The sequence below is a fragment of the Akebia trifoliata genome, chromosome 16 (genome assembly GCF_017979445.1).
Source record: "Akebia trifoliata isolate Shusen 1 chromosome 16, ASM1797944v1, whole genome shotgun sequence".
In the NCBI taxonomy this organism is placed as follows: Eukaryota; Viridiplantae; Streptophyta; class Magnoliopsida; order Ranunculales; family Lardizabalaceae; genus Akebia; species Akebia trifoliata.
The window spans coordinates 27,010,976-27,020,550 of NC_141390.1; the positions used below are offsets into that span (position 1 = coordinate 27,010,976).

General features: G+C 34.2%; 1 protein-coding gene across 3 annotated transcripts; it reads right to left on the reverse strand.

Moving 5' to 3' along the window:
* Window positions 1–1,738: 1,738 nt before the first annotated feature.
* Window positions 1,739–5,266, reverse strand: LOC147383146 (trihelix transcription factor GTL2-like). 3 transcript variants are annotated; one of them, XM_086428158.1, is made up of 3 exons: window positions 4,827–5,266; window positions 2,872–4,130; window positions 1,739–2,177 (listed from the first exon to the last, which is right to left on the reverse strand). In XM_086428158.1, exons 1-3 carry the CDS (start codon window positions 5,168–5,170, stop codon window positions 2,029–2,031), a joined length of 1,752 nt encoding a protein of 583 aa, XP_086284284.1. In that variant the 5' UTR covers window positions 5,171–5,266; the 3' UTR covers window positions 1,739–2,028. The 3 variants fall into 3 exon arrangements, with proteins under 3 accessions (XP_086284284.1, XP_086284283.1, XP_086284282.1); XM_086428157.1 differs by having other exon boundaries at window positions 1,739–2,189; XM_086428156.1 differs by having other exon boundaries at window positions 1,739–2,192.
* Window positions 5,267–9,575: the final 4,309 nt, after the last annotated feature.

A 9,575-nucleotide genomic window follows, 5' to 3' on the forward strand; every position in this document is an offset into this window, starting at 1 on the left:
TCATAAATATCTCTAAATTATTCCAAGCAAATTGAACCATGATCCAATCATGGATCAATAATCAGACTCATGTAAGCATAAACTTACTCCTCGTGGATTTCGTTTTTACTAATTAATCTATCAAATTTGTGTGTGTGTGTATGTGTTTTTTTTTTTTTGTTTTAATTTTAAATAAAAAAATACTCTTAAGGTTTTAATTTTCTGTCCAACAATATAAATTATGAAGGGGAACGGCACTTGCCCAATTTGATATAACATGTGCATGTTACCCGATCTATGATGATTTAAGGGTTAGGGACATAGAACAGGTACAAGACAGACCAAATTAAATCCCACCCATGTGAATGGTTCTCGACATGTCCAAATAAGTAGGTCATCCCTTTGCCTTTTGCCAGTGATAAGCACGTGATATGGCACGTGAGCAAAGACTAGTGGATCAACAACATTACAATGGAAGCAAAAGAAGTCAAAATCTTACAAATTCCATGTATTCTTCTTCCTTTATTACTTCTTAGTGACACATGTTAAAGGAGACAATATTTACTTATCTGATATTAATTCTTATTTGTATTATTTTTTTAACTAACTTAATTGTCAAAATGCATTCACAATGTTGTCGAGAGCTAAGAGAAGAAGTAATCATTATCGGCAAAAAACGAGTAGTCTATGTTTTAGGATTCATCCGAACAATACTCTTATTATAATTCGATCAATAGGATCTCATAATTATTATAGGAATGAATCGATAATTGTTAGGGTATTGATTTTTCAAGCCCACGATCTCTCTAATGTTTAATCCACTCTATAGTGACAAAAGTTTGTGATTTTTTAAAAAATCACAGTTAAATCACGATTTTTTAAAAATCCCAAAGTTTTTGAAAAACTCTTTGATTTCTCAAAAACACACAATTAATCGTGATTTAATCGATAATTTTTAGCAAATTTTAAGTGTTATTTTATTTACATTTTTATACTAAAAAATTATTTTAATTTTTTAATTTATCCGATGTTTTTCTGAATTTATCAATCTTTTTACGACTTTTTCTGAAGTTTTCTTATAGTACTTAACTAATCTTCGGGACACGTGCAATCCCCCCCTTCTCTTTTTTTTACAGGATGAAGATAACTGTCAATACAACCATTAATGTGATTTTCTAACTATATTTAGTATCATACATGTAACGATCATAGTAGTACTAATTGTCACTCTTAGACCCATTATTAAGATAACTAGAATTTAAATAACTAGAAAAATCTGATTGATCATTTTCAATCTCAAAAATCTGATTCTCACCTAGTAATTTTTGGGGTTGTTGTAGAAGGGAGGATTCGAACTCAAGACCTCAGGAATTGGTCTTAGCTATCTCACCAATTCTAGGGGCTTAACCCATTTGGATTAGGCAAATTTTTTTTGTGTTGCCATCAAGTAAACCTTTTTTTTTTCCCAACGGGATCACCTATTAAACTCAATCCATTGATCTCTAGATTTCATCATTTATAATCTCTATCACCACACTAATTACAAATTTCACAGATAGGCAATGACCACCGATGGTGCAATGGATTTTTTTCGACGACATCAACCATTCAATCATGAAAGAGGAAATGATTTAAATAACAATGGGTTCTTATCACAAGTTTGAATATATTGTAAATCAATTTGATCTTCTAACCGAATCATTCATAAAAATTTGAAAAAATTGATGATTGTTCCGAACAAAGTTATCCAATCTGATGGTTATTGTAGAAATCTGATTTATTGAGTATTCTTGAATGAATATTACATGAATCCTGATAGGATATTTATTGAGATTACATCGACCAAGAGAATAAAACTAGACGAACATAAATATGCTAATTTACCTATTTAATACTAATTGAACCAAATTGATGCAGATCTAAATCTTCAAGATATATGATGAGATACACCATAGCATTGATATTGTGTTTCTCATGCACATTATTATAATGCATACATCCTATCTCTATTAGTTATGATCACTCGATTATGTTGGGCACCATTGAATTTTAAATTGTTGGACGCACGAGACATGTGGGATCCCACATCACGTGTGATACTGATGTTGACTTTGGACATAGTCTCAGAGACATGCTACAGTGACTGGTTCTGATGGTAGAAGACAATAGACCACTCCATGTAGTTTTGGAAATATTCACTGCAACCATTACTGCTGCAATTTAAACGCAGTCATATGGTAGGGCCCAGAATTCTCTACTTTTTCTACGAAATTAGACATTGTGTTGTCGCAATATAAATATTTGTGATTATTTTAATATATTTGGATTCTCAATTTTCAAAATGTCGGTGCTACATTATAAGCTTAATATATTTGCTGGTGATTTAGATATACCCCTTTAGTTTTCATAAATATTTGAGATAGAACCAATAATTTCAAACTGATGACATACTGAAGTCTCCTCTGAGAAGTTAATAGAAAATGATCCAAAGGTTCTTTTATTCAAACTTCAAAATGCATTTTTGGGGAGTTGAAGATGATAGATTTTAGAGAAGAAGAGGTTGAAGACAACTACAAATGGGTCTCAAATTTTACCCCTAAATATGGAAGAGTTTAAAGGTAAGGGGTATTTTTGATTAGATGAAGGATGAGGGCATTTAGGTCATTTTTATTAGTCTCTTAGAAGAGATGGAGATCAAGGGGTGTATCATCATTTTGAAAACATATGGGTATCTCAAATATTCACCAAAACCCTAATGGGTATTGGCTAAAGCACCCTAATAAAAATCACACCAAACAGTACTGTTGATCTTAAACTAAAGTAATAAAATAAGACAAAAAAAAACCTAATATTCAAACATTAAGGGAGATGATTGAACCATGTTCGTCTCACCTTCATCCACAAGCACCATTGCTTCACGCAAACCACCTTGACATGATCCTAAACGGTTTTCTGGCAATTCTAAGCAGTTCTCCGGTGAATTCGAGTGGTTTTCCGGTTCTTCTGATGGCAACATGAGCCTTCCTTGATTGTACAAATTGCTCAATTGATGAAAATAAGGACATGTTTTGGAGTCTAGAGATCTCTTCTTGTTTGAATCCTTGGTTTTCCTGAAATACTTGTTTATGTTCTCCCACTTCTCTTTACATTTCTTTGCACTCCTTTTGTAACCCAACTCGAACATGCCTTGTGAGATCCTCTCCCATAAGGGAGCTTTTGTGCTCTCCTTATCTTCACCATTGCTATAGAGATTGCACCTAAGGTTTATCAATGAATACACTTCTTCTTTAGGCCATCTCTTACCATGGTCTTCTCCATCATTGGGTGTACAATTAGGGTTTGGTGAGGCTATAAGTGGAGAAGATGAAGTGATGATATTTGTGTTGCTTTGAGTAACAAGAGAAGTAGGGTTTTGGGATACATTCACTAAGGGAGTTAAAGTTGGTAGATTTGGGCTGTTTTTGGTGGTTGCCCTAGAGGGAGAATTAGGGTTTTGTGCTAGAATTGTGGAAGGTGAAATGGGTGGATTTGGATTTTTTGGTGTATTTATCTCTTCATTTTGCACTACAAGACCTTGGTTTTGAGATGGTCTCGATGAAGTGAATATGTTCAAGAACCCAATGATTGTAGTCTCTCTATCACATGCAATGGCTTGCTCTTGTGCCCTAATTTCAATCTCCTTGTTAAGCCTATCCATCTTTTTCTTCCTCCAAGCTTCTTCTCTAGCAATTCTCCCTTCCTCCCTTCTCTCCATATCTTCCAAAAGCTTCATGTGCATCTCCTCTTGTTGGACCATGATCTTGTTCACAATTTCACTGAAACCCTTTAGTAGTTCAAATGTTTGGTACCTTTTCCTTTTCTTTCTTTTTGATTTTTTCACCTTATATTGATTTTGAACAATTGGGTTCTCTAAGGTTCCATTTCCTGAATTTTCTTCCAAATTTAAACCAATCTTCTCTCCTTCATTGTTTCTTATCATCTTTTCATGATCTAAGGACTCATAATTTTGGTCATCTTTGAAGACCCCTTCAAGCTCACTCAATGATCTGTAGTTGTTACCATAATTAGTGTTGTTGCAGTATTTGCTCACCTCTTCAAATTTCTCCTTGCATTTCTCAGCACTCCTCTTGAATCCCATCTCAGCAAGTTTCCTGATTCCACAATTTAAAAAACATAAAGAAAAACAACCTAAATATGACCAAGAAAATATTTCCATTGTTTACTTCACTACTGCAACAGAGAAGCACTCAAGGTGGATTTTGCTTTATTTTTCACTTCTAATCACTCATTTAAGTAAGCCCCAAACAAATTGTGTCAACAAAAAGAAGAACAAGCAGAAAATCTTCAAACAGTGATAGCTAAGTTCATTAAATAACCAACATATAAGCCTACATTATCAAACATAAGAACCCAATAAACCTTATAATATTGATCAACTTAATTAACAAAAAATCATAATCTTGTATGGTTGATTTGATCATGACACTCTTGGGATTAGTAGCTAAAGCACTAGTATTGAAAAAACCATGGATTATTTTAAGATAACTCATATGGAAGAAAACACTAATGAACCATATTTACTTTCCAATCAATTACCAAAGAACAAGAAACATGAAAAGGAAAATAATAGAACGTTTAAGTTGATTAATTAGGGAAAAAAATCCTTTCCAACACCTCAAGATGCATGATGTAGGATATGAGGCACTCTGGGACATCTTCTTGGTCACCTTTCTTTATTCACTTAAAAAATTTCATTCCGACCACCAAATCAGTTTTTTATTCCAGAGTGTCTAATATATTACACCACCATCTCGACGCGTTGAGATGATTTTAACCCTCACATATACCTTGAAATATGTACCCAAATGGAGTCTGAGAACCCACTTCCCATGCTAGATCTGATTGTCAACAGTGCAAGTACTTCTTCTTTCAACCATGGATCCATCGTTTCAGATATAGATCTCATTCTTTCGAGTTCTAAGCTTCCACCAACTACTCTATCATGTTCTTTTCCTTCATCTTCGTGCGTTGAAGAACGGTGGTGCAGTTGTTGAAGAAGATGAGATTGGAAGAGTTGATGAGAAGGTTGGAGGTCATAGATGGAGAAGGTTGGAGGGGAGACATGGAGAGGGAGAGATGTTCTTGAATCTATGATGAATTGGTGGAACTGCTCAGGGTCTCCATTGAACATATTTTGAGATCTTCTTTACTTCCCACTGTAAATGTGAAATGGAAATGTTGGTTTGGCAAATATCTTCAAAAATTTCTCTCTCTCTCTCTCATCAAAGACTTTGTCTTCTATCAGGAGAAATGATAACTAGGCATACCCCTTGACCTTTGTCTTCAATAAATCAAAGGGTGATTTAGGCATAACCATTTGAATTTTGGTGAATATTTAAGATAGCCCAAGTATTTTCAATTAATGTCATACCCCTTGACCTCGGCCATTTCTCAGATCCGGCAGAAAATGACCCAAATGCCCTTGATCTATTACAAAAATCCTAATCTTTTCCCCTAAACATCTATCATCTTCAAACTCCTCACACAGGTTTAAAAAAAAGTCGTGATAATCTGACTTAGGCATGTGGCATACTCAATCGACTTATCTGACATGACAAGCTCAGGAATCGTAGATGTGCTCTTCTCGGGATACAGAAATACACCTTTTTATGGGAAACCAAAGTTCTGTATCCCGAGGAGAGCACATCAATGATTCTCAAGCCTATCACGTCAGATAAATTGATTGAGTTGCCACGTGCCTAAGTCAGATTATCAGCACTCTAAAAACAATTGACCTTGTTTTCATTTCATCACATTCAACCTCTTGCCCAAAAACCACCATTTCAACTTTCCAAAAACTTCATATTGGTTGGATGTTGAAGGAGATATAATCTTCAAGTTGAAGATGAGCGTAAAATTTACTATTCTCCTAGAGGTTGACAACATGTTTTTGTATCATCCATGAGCGAGATGTATACACTATGTGAAAATACCCAAATATCGACGGTCCAAAATCGTCGAATTATGGATCAATTCGATAGTCCCGACCGTCGAATGCGACCATCGAATTTTTCCTTGTCGAAAAAAAATTCGACGGCTGAAAATCATATAAATTTTTATAAATTCGACAACTATAAGCCGCCGAATAATATATTTTCGACAGTTTAAGACCATCGAATCTGGGTTCTTACCATATTTTCGACGTCAGAACTTTTATGTGACAAAATGCTTTTGTTTTCAACCTATACCTGTGAAAAAAATCACACATTCATATCCACATCAATATTCACATTCCATCCCATCTATTCACATCCGATCCACACCAATTTGCATTCAATTCATAGTATAAAGAATAATAAGATTTTAAAAAGAAAATTACTTATATAATTCAAAATTTTAATCTCACATATTGGAAGAATTCCTGAGATCATGTTCACATACATTAATGTAATGAAGTCTTACAACAACAAAAATCCCACTTTCAATTGGACGTGTCATCCCATTTCTCCTTTATCATGAGGCAACTTACAAGCAAGACCATTCAATATCTGATGGAAAGCATCTCCAGATTGAAATACATCCCATTCATCCCATTTCTTCCATTACATAAACTGTTTGTTTCAATCTGACCAATGGCCGGTGAAGCACATATTGGATGAGCAAGACTCAATGCCTCTACTCATTAACAGCAAAATTAACAATAAAAAATTACAAACTTACAATCGACATGCATTAGATATGATCATGACAACTTGATACACTTTAGCATGAAAAACAAAGACTAAACAAAATCAATCAAATTGTTAAAAAAAAACCCTAAAAACAAAGGAAAATTGATGAACGATGAATAAGGAGAAGAAATAAGAGACAGTACTTACTGGAACTGAACCAATCAAATGGATATCTCAATTTGAGCTTCGAAAATAGTTGGCAGAGAAGAGAAGATCAAGGATTTGAGCTTAATTTCTTCGATTTGAGCTTCAGTTCTTAGAAGACACAGATGACGACGAGATCAAGAGGATTTGAGCTTAATTCGAAGAAGAGTTCAACAATTTTATTAATCGATTAATTAAATAGGTGAGAGAGAGATAAAAAACAGAGAGAAGAGAGATCGAGAGAGACTTACAGAGAGGAGAGAGGAGAGAGACTAACAGCCTGATCGAGAGGAGAGAAGAGAGACTGTAGAGAGAAGACATGAAAAGCAGAACGAGGAGAGTTCATTAAACGGGTCGGGTAAAACGATGAAAGAAATTCGGTGGGCTAAGCCCGTCGAATTGTTTGATGGACTTTAAACGTGGGCTTTGGGCAGACGAACTACAAATGACGGGTTAGAGCCGTCAAATTTAATGCTACAGTAGCACCGAAATGTTACTGTTTTGACGCAGTGATAGACGTGACGTCACACGTGTAGAATTCCGTGGGACAAACTAGATGATTTGGGCGATATTTTGAAATTTTTTGCCAAGTCGATAAAACTTATCTAAGTCAATTGGGATTTTGAAAAAAATAATTATTTTTTAAATTTAAATAACTATTATCTAAATAAAATATGATTTTGTCCCGTTCGCCATCTTACGCTTTATCAAACGTGTTTTGTCCTACATGAGTTAGAAGTTTTGGAATAGACTGATTTTTGATGAGGAGGATATCTATGGTGAGATCATCCTCACAAAAAATTAGCCCATTCCAAAACTTATAACCTCATAAAAAATGATTTACAAAAAATGGACGGTCCACGATTTTTCAACTTGTAAACAGGGGGCTAGAAATTTTGGAATGGGCTGATTTTTGGTGAGGACGATTAGAAGATCCTCCTTACCAAAAATCAGCCCATTCCAAAACTTCTAACCCATGTAGGACAAAACACGTTTGGTAAAGCGTAGGGTAAAGTGTAGGATGTTGAACATTTCCCATGTATATATATAAAATTATAAATTGAGTTAAATGGTTTATTTCGTACAAGAAGAGTTGACTCATCCAAGATAATCGTTCTCGTCTACAAACAAGATGAGACCTCATACTAAGTTTTGAAACCCTGGTTGGCATTAACAATGACCAAAAATTTTAGTAGAAGTTGAAGATGAGGACAATTGGTCATTTTCATTAGTCCTGCAAAGAATACTGAAGGCAAGGGGTCTGTCATCAATTTGTCAGCAAGAGCCTTAATTATTCAGCATACTCATTCATAAATTGCATTTGTTGGGATCCGTAGGCTCATGAAGGTGAAGTCATATGTTTACATATTTGAAATCCAATGGTTGAGATTTATCTTAAATATCTATAATATATTCTCAGGATACATCTTTTATCCCAATGTTGGATCTCTCATGTACATGATTGAGATGATGCGTCAACATACGAGTCCACTTTACATGAGTCTAACCGATTACATTTATGTGAATGTAATAACGAGGATAGTATTGATTGGGCCCACCAAAAATGATTTTAAAAATGCCCAAAGAAAGAGATGACTCTAGGTACCATTCATGAATGAGACAAGAAGTCATGAACAAGATTCCCATTCTTCTTCTTAATTCATATATAAATATGCAACAAATAAATATAATACTAATAAGAGTTGTGCTAGGGTGACATAGGATTTATTGTGATTCTCACAATTCTAACGTGGAGATGCATACATAACCGTAGATGATTTTTATTCATATCGCGAAAAAACACATTTATGATTATGTGCACATCCCACATCAGACTTGTGAGAATCGCAATAAATACCTTGTGTCATTTCAGCATTTTCCAAAAAATAATAAAAAATAAAATATTCTATACTCCATTTGTATGAATTTCTATTGGTGATTATTTTTCTTTGTCGTCCAATCAATGGGTCAAGATTTTATCAATAATTTGATGAGGCGCCTCAAAAGGACAATTATATTCTTTGATCACTAGCCCCATGAATGATTGGATACACCCGTAGCAGAACTACACCCAAAAAGTCAATCTGATTGATGATTTATAGCCATTGGATTAAGTGAACATTTTTAATTATGGTTTTACCTTGTCTATGAAAAATACTAAAATCAAAGAGAGATTTCCAATTGACAACTTTTATGGCCACTCCAAGATGTATGTTAATTCTTTGTTGATTTCTTATGAAATGAATTATTAGTGTGCTTTTAATAATAGTTGGTGTGGCAGTATAACCACTCATTCCAATTAGGCCAAGTTTTGGTGAGTGGGTCCAAGTGTCATGGTTCAACAGGCCTTAAAGAGTGTATCACGTGTCACTTCAACGGAGGGCGTGTCGAACCAATTCGGACCCTGACCTAATATGTATCACACATGCGAGATGTCCCTGAATTAAATCTTATCTCCTTTTTTTTTTTTTTGATAAATAGCATTTCATTAATAACAACACTAGGCCAGTCGAGATGACCAACCTAGCAAAACCTTACAAATATCTAATCTAATTAAAATTTATTTATTTAAACAAAATATATAATATAATTAGGGTTGGCCGACAAGCATTCTCTCTAAGCGTGGGGTAAAAATAAGAATTTTTTTTTTTTTGAAAGTATTATTAAATTTTTTTAAGATTAAAAGATAAAAGATGAAAATAATTAAAGGGTTAAAGAGAA

What these genes read in the sequence shown, in the direction of transcription:
- LOC147383146 (XM_086428156.1), bottom strand. Translation starts at nt 5,170, where the DNA reads ATGTTCAATGGAGACCCTGAGCAGTTCCACCAATTCATCATAGATTCA. An exon ending in ATTTGGGTACATATTTCAAG is followed by an intron (nt 4,131 to 4,826) that starts GTATATGTGAGG and finishes TTGTGGAATCAG; the next exon opens with GAAACTTGCTGAGATGGGAT. An exon ending in AATGGTGCTTGTGGATGAAG is followed by an intron (nt 2,193 to 2,871) that starts GTGAGACGAACA and finishes TTTAAATTGCAG; the next exon opens with CAGTAATGGTTGCAGTGAAT.